The sequence below is a fragment of the Sturnira hondurensis genome, unplaced genomic scaffold, assembly GCF_014824575.4.
Source record: "Sturnira hondurensis isolate 20B ecotype Veracruz unplaced genomic scaffold, ASM1482457v3 Scaffold0006437, whole genome shotgun sequence".
Taxonomy (NCBI): domain Eukaryota; kingdom Metazoa; phylum Chordata; class Mammalia; order Chiroptera; family Phyllostomidae; genus Sturnira; species Sturnira hondurensis.
The window spans coordinates 7,614,394-7,631,097 of record NW_028079068.1 but is presented as its reverse complement, the minus strand read 5'-3'; the positions used below and the strand labels follow the sequence as shown (position 1 = coordinate 7,631,097).

General features: G+C 52.6%; 1 protein-coding gene across 1 annotated transcript in view; it reads right to left on the bottom strand.

Annotated features, from left to right (window-relative positions):
• The window catches only part of PLXNA4 (plexin A4), a 412,384-nt gene that overhangs the window by 74,891 nt on the left and 320,789 nt on the right, over nt 1-16,704 (bottom strand). Inside the window, exons 6-9 of the mRNA XM_037049178.1 lie at nt 11,191-11,314; nt 10,342-10,495; nt 8,966-9,065; nt 6,521-6,635 (exon numbers count right to left, since the gene is read on the bottom strand). Coding sequence (XP_036905073.1) covers nt 6,521-6,635; nt 8,966-9,065; nt 10,342-10,495; nt 11,191-11,314 — 493 coding nt within the window. The remainder of the gene's footprint in view (nt 1-6,520; nt 6,636-8,965; nt 9,066-10,341; nt 10,496-11,190; nt 11,315-16,704) is intronic.

Here is a 16,704-nt window from a genome sequence, read left to right as displayed (position 1 = left end):
CCAGGAGCCCAGGTCCTCCCCACCTGGTCCCTGCCTTTGAGCTTCCTTAACTAGAAGGAACCTAGTTGGTGAATCACGTAACTCTGAGTGCCAGTCCGTCTTCCTCTTGCTATTCTCAGACTCTCGCAGGAGCTCTAATCCTTGCACCAGGATTAACAACTCCTCTTCCAGAGGGCGTTCGGGGAATTCCACATATAAAGCCTCTGGAGCAGGGCGAGCGGGCAGTCAACACATGTCTGCTCTTTCCTTGTCGTTCCTCCTCAGCTCGGGCTGCGCCTAGGCCCTCATCGACTCTCTTTGCCTCCCTCCTTTCCAAAGGATCCATCTCCCTGCCGCCAGCCACGTGTTTTTCCGTGCACACCTCATCCTCCCCCGTGATCCAGCGCACCCACCCTTCTTGGCTTCAGAGCTTGTGTGGATTCTGACAGTTTCAACAGCTCCAAGGGCCTCAGACACAACAGGGGACAAGTAGGGATGTTCCAGTTCTGTCCACTGCTCTCCTGAGAGCATTCCCCTCTTCTGGGAGGTGACATGTTTCATGTGCTCTGAGACAGGACCTCCAGCCGACCCCGTGGCCTCGGGCAAGTCCCTCAAACCGTCTGGAGCTGGTTTGGGTTAGCTGATATTTATGGTCTTGGTTCTATTATTATGAACCCCATAGATGAACTGGGACAGTCATTATATAACCTTTCTGAAGGTCAGTTTCCCCATCTGTAAAATGGGATAACAACATCTGCTGAACTAGCTCAACGTGTGGTATTCAAAGCACAGACCAACGGACGGCATGCGGGAGGGGCCCGGGGCTTGCGAGGGAGGTGGGCCTCCTGGAAGCAGCTATTTAACCTGCCAGGTAAGTATTACAGTGACTAGTGCAACGTAACCCGTACCATTGCACATGCAGGTGTGGCTCTGACAGTGTGTGATGCCCTCGTGATTCCAGTGAACACAGTGAATCCTTGTACAAAGGGTACAAGGATTCGATCCAGTTTGCATGACGCCACCTCCGTCCCCTGACGTGTGTTTTTCCATGCTCTCTCTTGTCTCATAGCACAATACGTACGATCACCCACGTTCATGATAAAGAAACCAAGGACGCCAGTTACTTCACTCCGTTCCCACAATGGCAGTGAACAAAAATACGTACACCCGATCATCTGAATTTCAGTCCAGATGTTTATCTAGCCCCCGCACGGAATTCCTCAACAACAGGCTTCCCTTCTCTTTTCAAGAAAGATCTTTCTCTGGACTATCATCGGAAAGGGCCGGCTCTTGGAGAGTGGAAAACGCCTGCATTTAGCAAGACGATTTGGAGACAAACACACACAGTTAGAACCAGGTTCCCTTGTAGGCTGTTTTGCCTGTGGCCACATCCTGCTGTCATGAGAAGGGACGGAGGGTGGGGAGTAGCAATGGCTTGAGGCACGAGGAAATCTTCACTGTCTTGGCTGGCAGGAGGTAGCTCCAGGGGGTCCCAGGTCACCTGTCCGGCCCCGTGCGCATTTTGGGCCCCACGTACAGGCACACAGAAGTAAAGACCGCACTGCTAATTAAGAACAAACACCACCCCAAAGTACGAAAGCAAAAAAGCTGCCTCTCTGTCTACCACGTCCGGCGCATCAAGGGCTGCTTCCTACGGAGGTTGTGTTGCGCATTTGAATAATTGAACAAGGACACAAAGACTGCCGCTGAGCTGGGTCAGGGCTGGTGCTGCCTGGGGCGGTGCAGGCCTCCAGATTTACAGCCCGCCCCGTGTGGTTACAAGACGCAGGCTCTAACTCTCCTAGTTGCTGTTCCAGCAGGGTTGGGAGACAGTGGCGCTCTGGTGGGGTGTGGGGAGCCGAGCTGGGGCGGCAGCATCTAGGGGCAGCTGAGGAATAAGTGATTTGCAGGTCACTTTTCCCTTCCAAGTCACCTCAGCCCCCATCAGTTCCAGAGACTAGCCAGCTCTAGCCCCAACCAACCCCCCAAATTTACGCTCACCTTCTCAGACCTGTGGTGCCCAATACGGAAATGTAACGCACCATATATTTTCTTGCTGTTCCTCAAGTTTATAATGCCATTAGCGTGATCTACGATGGGCTGGTTCATGGAGAGAGCAAAGTAATAATACAGAAAGGAAATACCCATAACCCAAAGGGGGAGGGGCAGAGGAGATTGATGGAAAGTGCAATTGTCTGGAGAAATGGCAACCCAGTAATGGAATAACTGGAGTGCGGGCCGCACACGGGTGGAGAGCAAGTTCTTTAGCTGGGTTTGGCTTTGTTTTTCTCCAAAGAGGGTGAAGGACGTGGCTCAGGGGGGTTTGTTCCCTTGAATTGGGTCCCAGGAATGGCTCCTCTGCAAGAAGGGACAGGATTGGCTGGCCTGATTCCCCTTGAGCCCCACTGGGAGGTGAGCACCCCTGGCGGCCCTGTCAGAGGGCAGGGGTCTTACTCAGCACCAGAGGCCCGCTGCAGCCCAGGGTTAGCACCCTCCTCACCTTGTGGGCTCTGCAGTCCCAGAGGGACCCGCCCTTGGGGCTGGCAGACGCCATGGGGTCTGCTCTGACTACAGACGCCGTCTCAGGGGTGGCGGGCGGTGCGGAAGTTGGGGAGAGCACTTCCAGCACAGCTTTGCAAATCAAATAGAATCCATTTGGCCTCTTCTGATCTCACAACTGTTCTCTGGAGCAGATTCTGCTTGAACTTCAAGAAGTGAGGGGCTGCGGGAACCTCCTCGCTCAGCCTGTGCTCTGTGGGCCAGATGTGCCTCTCCTTCCTAGCAGATACCACTCAGCCTGGCGCCCCGAGAGCAAAGCTACAGCTGCAGCTCCTTCTGCTTTTCAGTTTAGATGAGAAATGACAGTAAAATTGCCCGTCGCAGACACACATTTTTGTCAAAGACTTTGCTTTTGCATGGTTCGCCTTTGTTTCCTAAAGGTCACCGTTCTAGGTGTGTGGGCCTGATGGGGTGGGTGTTCAGGTCAAAGGGTGGAAGACCTGAGAGTTCCAAAGCCACATGGGGCCCAGCGCTGCCTCCGGCTCGGCAGAGGTGAGCGCAGGGCCCTGCTCCTGGCTGCCCCAGTGAGAGGCCGTTCTGTGGGAAGCAAGGAGTTTCAGCGGATGCTGGGAGAACGGGGCTGAGAGCAGGACGACCCTCCGCCCCACTTCAGGTTACCCTCCCCTCCCGCTCCCCGCTTTCTTTGGTACCCGGGGTCTGGCGGCTGATCTAAAGGCCCAGGGTTGCTATCACAATGCCCTCGTTAGTTTGGAACAAAATCCTTCCTTGTAACTGTAATGCAGTTACTATAAACGACATATGTTACTGGGCATTCTATGTCTAATCATAGTAATTATGCTAGAACACACACCATTAATATAGTGACAACAATGATTGACCAGTTCTCTGGTTCAGACCCATAACTTCACCTGAATGCACTCTTTGTCCAGGTGAAAAAAAGGTGATTCAACATCCCTGGTGACAGTCAACAAAGCCGGCGTTGAGGCTGGATGACGCACGGATGAAAGCCTTCCCGGGGTCCCGAGTGGGTGCTGGGCAGATGAAAGAGCCACCTGGCAGCATCCCTCTTGACCAACAAAGGGACCCTGTGTCCCCACACTCAAAAGGTAGAAGGAAATGACAGCCCAGGGACTTCCAGAAGGATCACTGGGTGTGGGTCGCACTTTCATTCCAAGAGAATAGGTCAGCCCTTGGATGTCCTGGGGAGCCACAGGCCTGAGGCCGAGCGAGCCCCTCCCCGTGGGTCAGTGCAGGGACTTGCACCTCGATGGGGACGCTCATTTAAGAAGGCTACTTTGTGGGCATGGGTTTCTCTTCGATGCTTTCCAAATCACTTCCATCCACTGTTACGGATCATGTAGATTTCTTGTCTACCCTGAAGTCGCTCACAGTGCCTTGCACATGGGGACTGCTGGGGGCTGGGTAGTGAAGGCTGGTGGCAACACCTAGCAAGAGTGCAGAGCACCCTACTGTGAGTAAGCTCCCCCCTTACCCCCCGTGTGGAAAAGGGACACTTGTCTCAGGGTTTCCGCAAAATCGCCTATCAAATGTGTGATTGTCTTTGTTACCCCTTATTCCTGCTACTATCTCTTCCCAGAAACAAAATGATAAAAAAACAAAACAACACCATAAGAAAAAATCACCATATTTCCCTTAGTGGCCTGGTATTACTTTCAAACTCTGAGGACTATAAGCTCCTTCCACTGACCCAAAATGGCAGGATCAGTTCAAAGCCCACAGACGCTTGCTCACTTCTTTTCCCTTCGGGACATTCTCCAGCCAGAGGCTGCTACAAGGACCATCATGAAGAGTTCAGCGCTGGCCTCTCCTCTTTGTTATATTCCAAATGGTCCTCGTATTGAGCTGGATAGAAGGTAGCCGATAAGCCTGGACCAAAAGCACAGCCTTGAAACATCCTTCTCTTAGAATAAATAAGTATTCAGGAAAGGGAGGAGCCAAAGTCCATTTCATTCACTAATGGGCTAAGTGAGTGCGATGCCAAGTTAGGCAGGAGCCTCCCTCTCACTGCAAAGGCCTGTCAGGCTCACGGTAAAACGGCTCACGTGACATGGAAAGAATTAAAGGCCGGCCACACCTGGTAGGGCACATATCTCCACATCCCTCCCTTGGCCATGGGCCTCCAGGCCTCTCCCTGTCCCAGGGGGCCTGGCACCAAGTGCTCTGAGGTGCTACGAATCCCCAGAAGCCTTTGCGGGTGTCAGGTCCAGACAGATGGGGCACTGGGCCCCATCTGCTATCCGGGCCCTGGAAGACATCATTCTTCCATAGGGACCCCTGCATTGCACTGGGAAATGCGCTGGGCTCCTCTTTCATTCCCTTCTAGTTCTTTTTTTCCTCGCTCTGAAGAGCAGATGCAAGTTTCTTTTATATATTTTAAAGACAGAAACTTGGGACAAGAGCAGGAAACAAGAAAGCAAAAGCAGAGATTTGAAAACCTCCTTCAGGGTAATTAAACGATCAGGGGCCTTTGAATTCCACTAGAGAGCTCAACTGTTTCTGTNCATAGGGACCCTGCATTGCACTGGGAAATGCGCTGGGCTCCTCTTTCATTCCCTTCTAGTTCTTTTTTTCCTCGCTCTGAAGAGCAGATGCAAGTTTCTTTTATATATTTAAAAGACAGAAACTTGGGACAAGCGCAGGAAACAAGAAAGCAAAAGCAGAGATTTGAAAACCTCCTTCAGGGTAATTAAACGATCAGGGGCCTTTGAATTCCACTAGAGAGCTCAACTGTTTCTGTTTTCGTTTTATTCCTAGGCCTCTCCACACACGAAACCTCCGCCGGATGCCCCCGTCTGGGAAGCTGCAGGGATGCTGCCAACCTCTGTCTCTGCTCTCGTGGAGTAACTTGCAGCTTTCTGCACAAATAAGAAGACGTCACTTCCTAGGCTCTCGGCCCCTGGTCCTGGTGGGTGAACCAGCCCTTCTGCTCCTGACCCCACGGATAAAGTCCGGGGATCAAGGAGACTGTCTGGCTTTTCCTCCGGTTGTCATGCCAAGGGGGTGCCCTCTGGCTGTCAGACCCTTGTCTGTCTTATTAGCTCAGATTTGTTTTGTCTTACAGAAGAGCAGAGGATTGAAACAAACATTAGATTCATACTCCTGCTTAATGCCAAGATGTAACTTCTTTCCTCCTTTTCCCTATTAGGGGGCTGTCTTAGTCTGGGTCTCTTTTCTGTGTGTATATATATTCTAAATCACAGCGTTCTAAAGCAACCACTGCTGAGAACTATGGACCCGGCGCTGGGAACCTCACGGGCACCATACGTTTGAACGATGGCCTCCTTTTCCAAAGTGTTTTATGCCATTTGACTTTGAGGTCCTTGCTCACAAACGTACATTCTAAGAAAGGTAGCAACACAGGCTAGGCATATTTCTATTACGATGATGGATAGTTCTCAAGGATAAGAATAACAATTAGGAGGGAACAGAAACAGAGTGGCTCAGCCACGCAGCCCAGCCCCATCTCAGTGATTCTCAGACTGGACGGTGCGGCAGAAGCACAGAGGACCGGTCCCTTCCCCCGATGCTCTCGCCCAGAGGCTGGGGTGGAGCCGGAGACTGTGCATCGCATCGGACAGCATCTTTAGTCTCACTGTTGCCTCTGGTCTGGCAACCACACTTTGGGAACCACTGCTCTGGCTAAGTTGACCACCTTTTCATCCTTTCTTTCTTCTTTTTATTTAATTAAAAAAAATCTCAGTTCTGCTCTGCGCACAGAGGTCTGAGGAACAACTGAGTAGTCCGCACACAGTGCTCTTGTGCGCTGACAATTATTTCTCGGACACAAACATGCTCATCCCTCTGGAATTGTGCTAGAACTCACCCGCCTGGAGTGACCTGGGATGTACCTTCATCTGGAACCGAACCTCTAGGATGGACCCAGAGGCCCCTGGTCCCCGCGCACAGCTCTGTGTGTTCACAGCTTTCATGACGTAGTCCCGTAAGAGGAGGGCGTGGGGAGAAGGGGGCGATCTCAGATGCTCTGGCGTCTGGGGCCTACCTCTGGCAGCTTCACTTGGCCTTCCAGGAAGGAGCACGTCTTGGGGTCGTGGGTGCAGACATGCCGGTATTTGCACCAGTAGCAGCCGAAAGGGCTCTCCATGCAAGACAGGCACCTGGGCATAGGGGAGGATGGAGCGTGAATCAGAGACCCCGGGTAAGGGCTCACCCTGGGTGAGCCCACAGCAGAGGGCCTGAGACTCTGGGGCCCAGGAAAACATGTTTTAACAGTATGAGAAACCACCCTCAAGTACCAGGAAGGGCAAATGTTATCCAAAGCCATCCCTTTCTCTTCAAGTCCTCAGCCAGCCCAGACTCTCTGGCCCCGTCTCTCTCGTGCAGCCAGTTGATAAATCTGGTCCCCAAGGGCTTCATCAGCTACTATCTGCTTCCACAGAATGGTACCCTCTTTGGCTGAATTGGGGAATAATAAGGCCTAAAGTAGAGGGGCTTGTCCAGAGAGCCCACGAGATTTAGGGCAAATAATTGAGTTTTAGTTCCAATTGACTCCAGTGTCTCAGCTGACAAGCACCCACAGGGACCCACCCTGGTAGGAAGTTCTGAGGCTGCCCTCTCCGTGGGTTGGCAACCTCACCTCTACACTCCACCCCCAGGAAACAAAGGCAACTTTATAAAAGTTCCTCCCTGCTTACAAACCCAGCATGGTTCCCTCTTCCCAATGGTAACCCCCAAATGTCTTGCCACACAGGCCAAGCCCTTCCTGGTTTCCAGGTCCACGTCCCCACATGTGTCTGGTCCTTCTACTTGGTGTACCATTTTCCCTTCCTTCACGTGGCCATCTCCCCCTTTTTTGACCAATGGAGAATGGACCAGACAGCCTTTATCTCACCAACCCCTTTGTTTATGTCTCAGATAGTACTGGTGTTGTGTTTACTTCTCTCCTTCACTGTCCTTTCATGCACTAACCCACTAGGCATGGCTCCTGGAGGGCAAGATTGATTACTAATCTGTGATCACCTGTCTGATGAGTAACACATTGCCTTGCACATAGTACATGCTTACAGCATGTCAGGGACAGAATGGAAACTTCACACGTGATTTTATCTATTCCTTGCTTTCTCACAGGGGTGAAAGGAGATTGAGGGATTAGGCCATCAAAGCTAGAGGCAGGGAATCTCTGTGGCAAGACTCGGAAACAGAATTCCACTGTTGAAATGCTTGTTTTTGGCTGGGAGGGATGACTGCCTCTTACTTGGGACCCCGAGGAGGGCCAAGCTCTGTACTCACAGCTCCTGTAACCAGATAGCTAAACCCTAACCCCCCCGCCTGCCCAAAATGTCTCTGGTGATATGCTGTCCTATGTGGAGAGGACAAGAGAACAGCATATAAAAGCAAGCAGGGTTTTGGAGATCGGGTCCTGTGGTTCTCAAACTGTGCTGTACGGAACCCTGAGGGGTTCCCAGGAGCTTCTTTGGAGACGGTGTGAGGAGGCAGAGATGTGGAGTTCTGAGACAGTGGAGTTGTAGGTCCCCTCAGCACTCAGAGCAGTTCCTACTTCCATCTGTTATGTATATTGGGCTTCCGCACCTAACTTTGATTGGAGAAAGGTATCTATGGTGGAAAAAATGGCCTGTACATTTTTCACTCTGGTCCAATTCAATCATTTTAGAGAGGAAATGATAATATAATAACAGCAAGAATGTAAGTGGTGCCCAAACAGTGGGCCAGACGTGGCTCTGGCTGCGCTCCTGGGCACAGCTCTCCAGCCCTGGCCGCTGTCCTGAGGGCCGAGCAGGGCTGATGGGCGAGGGCAACAACCAGCGGTGTCCCAGCTTTGCTGGGACAGTGCCTTTGCCATGTCAGCTGCTAAATATTGGGTGGCATCCCCAGAAGAGGAACTACTACGTCCCCATTTACAGAGGACACTGGGGCACAGATGGTTCAGTTTCCAGCTGGTCTGACTCCAGAGCGAGAGCCTCAGTCCTCCTGCCTTCCCTTGGGAAGTAGAGACTTTACCGAAATGGGGCCAGAGCCTGAGCACCGGGCCTTCTCCTCTCCCACTTGCCCCAGCCCGAGTCCTGACCCAGGCTGCAGGGTGGAGCTGAGCACTCAGGGGCTTGTAAGACACCCTGCCCTCCTTAGATCTCTCCTTTCACCGCAGTGCTGACTGCTCCGTTGTTCAGGTGAGACGTGCCCCCTTCTCAACAGATGGTGGACAGCGTATCAGACTGGACGGGCTTATACCAGAGGAAAGGTGTGGGCTAGGGATTTGGAGCTCCCGACCCCACAGGGTCTCCCGATGCTCATTCTAGCCTCTGTCCACTAACCCCCAGGTGCCGGAGGAGGGGCCCGTCTGCTTCTGGGTAAAGGAGGTCTCCTTGGAAGGCCTCAGGGTGGTAACTCCTCACAAATAGGGGCGGGTTCTTCTCTTTCTGGGTGACTTGATCCCGGGAACGGGATGCTGAGCGAGGCTGGGGGCACTTACGAGTTGTGGACACTGCAGTTGTAGAAGACAAAGCTGGTGCTGGCAAAGGTCATGCCTGTCTCCTTTGACTTGAGCTGCAACTGGACAACATGGTGGTCCCCTGTGGGGCAGAGCAGGCCACAAGGTCAGGGGGAGGGCAAGGCCCATGTCAGGGTCCCGCTGGGAGTTATGTCCCCTAGGAAAGGGAAGCCTGCTGGACCAGAGAGGCGGTGTTCTTGGCTCACACATGTCCCTGGTGCAGCAGGCTCAGCCCCAGGTCAGCCCCGAGCAGCTGCAGATGACGATCCTGGCCTCCTCCTCCTCCCACATTGCGCTCCCACCCTCATTTGGTCATCAGGCCCTAAATCTACACTCATACACACACACACACACTTACACGCACTCTCACGTGTATTCAACTGTGCATTCACTCACCCGCACCAGGTCCATGCCAGACTCACAGAACTACAAACACACTGATTAGCTACCAGGAGAAACAGGCCACCTCTCACTAATGCCGCTACAGACTACACAAGAGGTTTTGCACATGTGTGTGTGTGCAGATGCACATATTCACATCTCTGTAAGGAGAGACTCTGCTCTGATGCCCCTGCTCGGGTGGCCTCAGCGGTCCGCTCAGGCAGGCTCAGCGGTCCACTCAGATGGGCGTCCCCGGAATCCTCAGCTGGCGCCAGAGAGGACCAGGAGCCCATGTTTAATTCACAGCCCTGACCCCAGGCCTCCACTTCCAGCCTGGTTCTGTGCCTTCCCCAAGAGCCTCATTAATCAATCAGCTCGGAACAAATGTGACAAGCCCAAATGGGAGGGCCAACCTGGCATCCATCTGCCCAGGCCGGGTCTGTCCCTCACCAGCGTTGGGCCTCTGTCCACCCCTGGCCTTCCCAGTGCAGCTGGCCACATACAGGCAGCTCTGGGAAGGAAGGCTAGGGTGGGGCTGGGGGTGCAGTGGTCCAGGGTCCAGAGACCCAGTGGAGCGGGTGGGGGTAAGTAGCCAGATGACTTCCCCACCCCACCTGCTCCTCTGCTGCCCCTCCATGACAGTCCTCTCACATTCCAGTACAGTCCTGAACTTGACCGGCACACTCTGATGCTGTCTTGGCCTTGCCCTCTACCCACCCTCTGCAGCTGCTCCTCTCCTAGCATGAGTCTGACTCTTAGATGCCCACCTAGTCTCAATAGTCAATTCCAAGGGCAGCAAAGGGCGCCTCATCTCCCTCTTCCTTCAACATCCCCACCAACCCACACCCCTTCCTCTGACCTTCCCTTCCTGAAGGCTCCCTCAGTGCCCCCACATCTGTCCTGAGTGTCTGTCCCGAGTTCTCACCCTGGCAGGAGGACAGCCCTGCCACCCAGCCCTGCCTCAGGGGGCCTCTCACCATTCTCCGTGATTATCTGGGGCACCTCCTTGGCCGCCGGGGAGTAGCACTGGATCTGATTGCCCACCACCAGCCCATCCATCTCTGACAGGTCCTCGAAGGCGCAGTTGACGCCAGCAGACAGCTCTGGGACGTTGTGCGTCTCCAGGACCAGCTGTGGGCAGTCCGGCAGAGGAAGGAAGGGAGAACGAAATGGGATAAAGGAGGAAAGGGAGAGAGCGACAGAAACCAAAGAGAAAGAAAGAAAAGACACAGGCGATATTGATAAAGAGACGAACAGACGCAATTCATTACAAGAGCATCCAGGGAGGGCGGTGGAATGTAAAGAGACAAGGACAACAGGAACCCCATTACCTGTGGGTGGACTCGGCCCCCAGAAACAGAATGTTATGGGGATTCGGGTGGAGTAAGAAAAGTGGGTGGGACTGAGGTACCGCTGGTCAGACTCTGTTTCCACTGTTCCAATTTTGGAAGAATGGCAACGCCAACCACTAAGTGCCCAGTGGAAGAATGGGGGAGTCATCTCAGCCCTGTCTCCCTCTGCATAGACATCCTTCCCATCTTAAAGACCAAACGGCTGCCCCCCAAGCCCTTCCTCTCTGGGTCACCCTTTGGATCAGTTTTGGTGTCCCAGTTTGCCCTATCTTTCTACCCATTATGCGTAGAGCCTCTCTCTCCACACTCCTGTGCATGACCCCCTCCTCCATTTCCAGGGACACCTTCTTCCGCAGTCCTCTCCAACTGCTTTGCTGGCTGGGTTGGGCCCAGAGCTGGCTAGGGAGCATTGGGCTACAGCCCTTTTTGGTGGGTAGAGGGTTCTTCCCTGGCCCCTGGCCTTCCTGCCCTTACCAGGACATTGTACTGGGAAACAGAGATGTTGCTGGGATGCACAGTCAGCCGGACACACTGCTTCATCTCAGAGGCAAACCTGTGTGGCTCTCTGGACCGCGCACAGCGCTCCTTCCGGGTACACCTGGTGGGAGAGACCAACGAGGAACTAAGACGGTGACTGGTCCCGGGTGGGGCTGACACAGAGGTTAGTCATCGCCAATGGCTCCCGGGACATGTCCAAACTCAACATGCCCAGAACTGGCCTTTTGGCTCTTTCCTCCAGCCTGGTCCTCCCCTATCATGCCCGAATTTGAAAATGAAGGAATTCCCTTGACAGGTTTCCAAAGGCAGAAACGATAGCCATCCTAATGTCCCCTCACCTCTTCCTCATTCACATAGAGTCCCAAAGTCCTATCTACTCCACCTCCCCTCCCATCCTTGGCTCTGGGCATTCTCGTCACTCCTAAGGCAGACTGAGGCTCATCCTTTCCACATATACACAATACTCTTCCACACTTCCTTGTCCTTGTGCACGTCAGTTTGTCTGTTCAGGGAGCCCTCTCCCCAGTCTTCCCCTGTCCAGCCCTTCCAGGTGTGGTTCAACTATTTTATACCTACAATCTCCCACCCCTCCCCGCACCAGGCCATGGTAAAAGCATTTGGAGTTTCCAACAGTCTAGAACTTCTTAGATTATATGACAATTATCAGGCTGCGTGCAACTCCTGCCAGCCGAGTGTGAGCTGCTCAAAAGGAGAAACCACGCTGGACTTATTTTGGAATCCCTGTAATCCTCCCGTCCGGCTGACAGAAGATAAATGCAGGTGGGTGGGAGGGAGAGAAGGAAGGATCAAAGGAGCAGAGTGCCCTGGTTCAAAGTACACTCTGGAGCCAGACTGCCTTGAATTGAAATCCCAGACCCATGCACAGGGTAACTGCTGCAGATGGTTTGCTATGATTGCTTAGTGCCCTGTACTCTTCAAAGTGCACCGTGTCACAGGTGGACCACATCCAGGGTGACCTGGGATCTTACAGTCTCAACTGATGGGAGCTTGTGAACGGCGCACATAAAAACCATGGCCCTCATCCCAGTGCACGCACCCCACGTGGGGAAGGTGCGGTACGTTTTCTGCTGGGGTCAGGGCCATCCCTGCCTTGCTGTGGGAGTTCCCTGCAGGGAGGTTTCCCAGCCTCAGGGCACAGCATTTAATCCAAGTCAGACAAGCCTTGTGAACTTGGGGCTTTGCCGAGTGGCTGGGATTTGGAACGTCAGGACTAGTGAGTGATTCTGCTATGGGACGAGGAAAAGCAGAGACAAGGCAAGGGAGAGCAGAACCATGGGATCATGGCTCCTGTGGGGCCGGCCTTCTTGGGTGAAAGAGAACAGACTGCAGAGAAAGGGGGACGTCAGGGGTTGTTGCAGGGTGGGAGGGAGCCCTGGGCAAGGAGTTTAGTGAGAAAGGAAACAACCAGGGATGTGGAACCCACCTGGGCAAGGAGACACTGAGGAGAGAACATCTGCGTCAACAGGCAGACGGGTGAGGCGTGAGACAGGGAATGAGGCACCTGGACACCTGAGCTGCTTTTGGCGTGACTCTCAGACCCACAGGAAAGCTGTGGGGGCCTGGTCTCCAGCCTTGGGGAGGAAGACACCTTGGTCCTCCATGGGACGAAGGGCCTAACAGTGGGGAACCTGAGAGGTGAATTCAGCAAACAAAGGAGAACCCGCTGAATGGGGTGGGCTAGAGAAAGGAAGGGGACATACAAGGACAAAAGGATGGGCACTCTGGAAGTAAGAAACAATTCTGAATAATACAGTCACGGCTAGAAGTCATTGAGTGCTTATTAGGCACTGTGATAAGGGGGCGTACCGTTTATGTCACTCACGTCCCTTAACAATGCTGTGGTGTAGGTACCATTTTAACCTCCACCGTATAGCTCAGCTAATGGTCACCAGTTAATCAGAGATCCCGCGTGTGAACACAAATGAACTCTTGAGCCTGCACTCTTAACCACCGTGCTCGACATCCCTGAAGATTCTAGACTAGGAATTGAGGGACAGACCTCTTGCTGCACACGAAACCCACCTTCCTTACCAGCTTGGTGTTCCTTCATGTGCTTTGGGCAATAAAAAATTTCCCCTCAATCTTCTCTAGGCTAATCCCTATGTCACCTGCCACAAAGAAGCAGTAGTTGAATGGGACACTGACTTGTGGATTCTCCAGGACCTTCTAGGACTCCCACCCCCAGAGGGAAATGTCAGACACGAGCGTGGCTGTCTCCATGGTACTCCCCGGCTGCTCTAGCAGACCCATGGCAACAAGGGCATCTGCCTAAAAGTCCTGGAAGTTAATTAACCAGGCTAGCTTCTCTGGGAGGACTTCATTACCTCCAGCCATTAAGCTAATGTTATGGACTTTTCCAGGGTGTCCACACTGACATCGCTGTTAGTAGTGTTATTACTCCCATTAACGGTAGACTCGGAGAGCTGGTACAGGCTTAAATTATTCACCGACTTCCCAACTTTGAAGTTCCTCTTTCCAAAAGCCATCAGTAGGTCTGAAAAAATGTCTTTAGCTAATTTATGAAGTGAGAAAAATGAAGTGGCTTTTAGGCCAGACAACACCTGGACTTAACCAAATAGTGATTCATATCTCTCTTCTGGGGGATACAAAGGAACCTGGTGGAGGGATCTTAAGACAAGTTCTACCTGCATGGTTTACTGCTCCCCAAGTTCGTGTGGCTGCATCCTGCCATGCTGCTGAGACCCCAAACTAACTACTCGTCAGCTCCTCCAGGTTTAGGTCTCACCACCTAACTGTGTGATCTTGAGCCAATAACCTAATCTCTTGGTGCCTCAGTTTTCTCATCTGTAAAACGGAGACAAAATAGTATCTACCTAATAGGGTTATTATGAGGATTAAAAGATGATGCTAGTAAAGTGTTTAGAACAGGGAGTAGCGCACACATAATAAGCCCTCAGTAAATGTTAGTTATTGTTAATGTTCCATCTCTTCTCGTGCTTCCTCATCCAACCGTGCCAAACTGCAGCTGAGGCAGAAGCACCCATCTTCTCCCAGACTGGCCCATGGGGCGAATCAGAGACAAAGAGGCAGGGGATAGCTACAGCAGTTTCCCTCTTAATAAGGGAGAAGGGGCCCCGGAGGTCAGGAGGAAGAAGACAAAGAAGAGGGGTTTGGGCTGTAGCTCTGCCTTCTTGCTAGCTGTCACAGGATACTGAGAACTCAGCTTCTAGTGGGAAGTCAAGTTGAAGGTCAGTGCCGGGGATGCTTTGACATTTCTACTATCCCTCAGTGCCCATGAGGGTAGAGGATGCACATGTCTGAGCACAGACAATTGACCTCATATGTGGTAGGAAAACGGAGGGGGAAGAATAAATTTCTTCTGAATTCCTGTGGGGTCTCTCAGGGTAATGGCTTCTGCTTTCCTAGGACTGTGCTTTCTCACTGGTCCAGGCAAGAGCTAGGAAATATGTGGAGGGTTAATTCATGACTCTCAGGGCCAGCTTAGATGTCACCTTCGACAGGGCTCCAGGGATTTCCTAAACATTCCCTTCAGTTGTGCTGGGGGAGCATCGTGAAGGTCCAGGAAGATCCTGATGGGACCATTTTCCAGGCATGACTCAGGAAACGTCACAAGGTACAAAAAGTGCGCGCTCTATATGACTTGGAGTTTTCAGACACCACGATTCTCTGCCACCATGACTGCCATGCCACCCCAAACAAAGACCCACAGATGGCCAGCACAAAGCCCAAGAAGACACCCCGGTCCCCTAGAAATGGGGTCTAGCCCTGCTAATCTTCTTACTTCCCTTCCTCAATCCACTTTCTCTGTAATTCATCCCTCCAGCCTCAGTTCAGAGGTACCACAAGCCTTTGGGGACAGTGACCCTGGTGCCTTAGAGGGGTTATTATTCAAGTCAGTGGTTCCAATGAGATTATCCTCTCTAATGAAGCCGCTACCTCCACCCTCCCCTAAGCCTGAACTTTCACTGATGGAGAATTCCCAGCCAAGTGGAAAATTAGAAGGGAGAGGAAGGGAGAAAGGAAAAGGGTGAGGGAGAGAGGAAGAGGTAGTGATTAAGATCTCTAGAAAGTAATTCCTAAACACAGGGATAAAAATATTAAGTCCCAGTCCTGCTGGCCAGGCAGCTAAATTTCAATTTGAAAAGGCAGCTATGTGTGAGTCCAGCCTGGGCCAGCCTCTCAACTGGGGGCTTGTCGCTGGTCCCCATCCCCAGCCCCCTGACAGGGGTCTACCAGTCTTAATTACTAGAACCTGCTCCTGGCTTCTCCCCATAGGTGACCCATAAACCTTGACATTTCACTTTGGCCGTGGCCTGTGCTGAACGTGAACCATTGGGGAGTCTGTGGGTAAAACAGGGGGAGTCTGGGACATGTGGGGTAAGAGAGGAGCTTCCCAAGTGAGGTTTATAGAAAATTAAGAGGGCTTAAAATACTTACTCAATTCGGAGAGCCTGGGGCCTCTGTGGCCATTATCTCTATATGTGAGAACCCTGACAAGGAAAGAGACCAGGCTTCCCAATGTCACCGCCCTTGGCCTCTTCAGGACTCCACAGCAACGGGCAAGTGCATCTGCACACTCACAGGAAGGCGGACGGGATCGCACAGGGAACCTCTCTAGGCTGGTGGGTGTGTAGGAGGTTCCTTTCATGATGGGTGTGGACTGGGGAGTCTTTTCAATGTCGCAATTCTAGGACCCCACGACTGACACCGTGGCCTCAACCTAAGTATTTAATTCGTCCTTGGAGAAACCCCAAAACTCGAAGACCAATAAGACTATGGTTTTCTCTGTATCATCAGCTGCTGGCCACTGACCTCACTGCTATGTGAACTTCTCTAAAGATCCCAAGACACTGAGGAGCAGGTGTTGGGTTCACTGTGTCTCTTGGGCCTGCTCAGTGGGTGCGGCCACCAAGGCAGGAGGAGGAGGGCACCGGTCTTAATGGGAAGCCCAGGTGCAGGAGCTCAGGGGAGGCCCAAGGAGAAGCTTTCGGGCTTATGTAGCAGGCAGGTGGCCCTGTCCCTCCACCGGAGTGGGCTCTGCCCGGGTCCCAGGTTGAATGGAGGCTTGCCTTGGCTTCCTTTCGGCTCCTCCCCAAATGAATGATCCCTTGACCACAACCTTAGGTGGTAGCAACAGGAACCTGGAGAGGTTCCTTCTTTCGGAGAAGAGGAATTCCAGTTGCCAAAGGGAAGACGGAGTGAGGCTGTCAGTCTCTTCTCTTTGTCAGCAGGTAGTGCTGTTCGGACCTACTTATTTCTGCGAAGGTTGAGGGGGTGGGGTCGGAGAGAAGAGCAGGAGGGACAGAGAGGAACAGAGGTGAAGAGGAAGAAAAAGCAAAGGCTGATCCATTCTCTTCACAGTCCATTTGGTAATAAGGAGGATGCTGTCTATTACTGAGACACATCCAACAATTGCTCTGATTCTGCTCAACTTTCACAATGCACTTCGTCCGACGGCTTGGAGCTTTCACGTCTGGGAAAGTCACC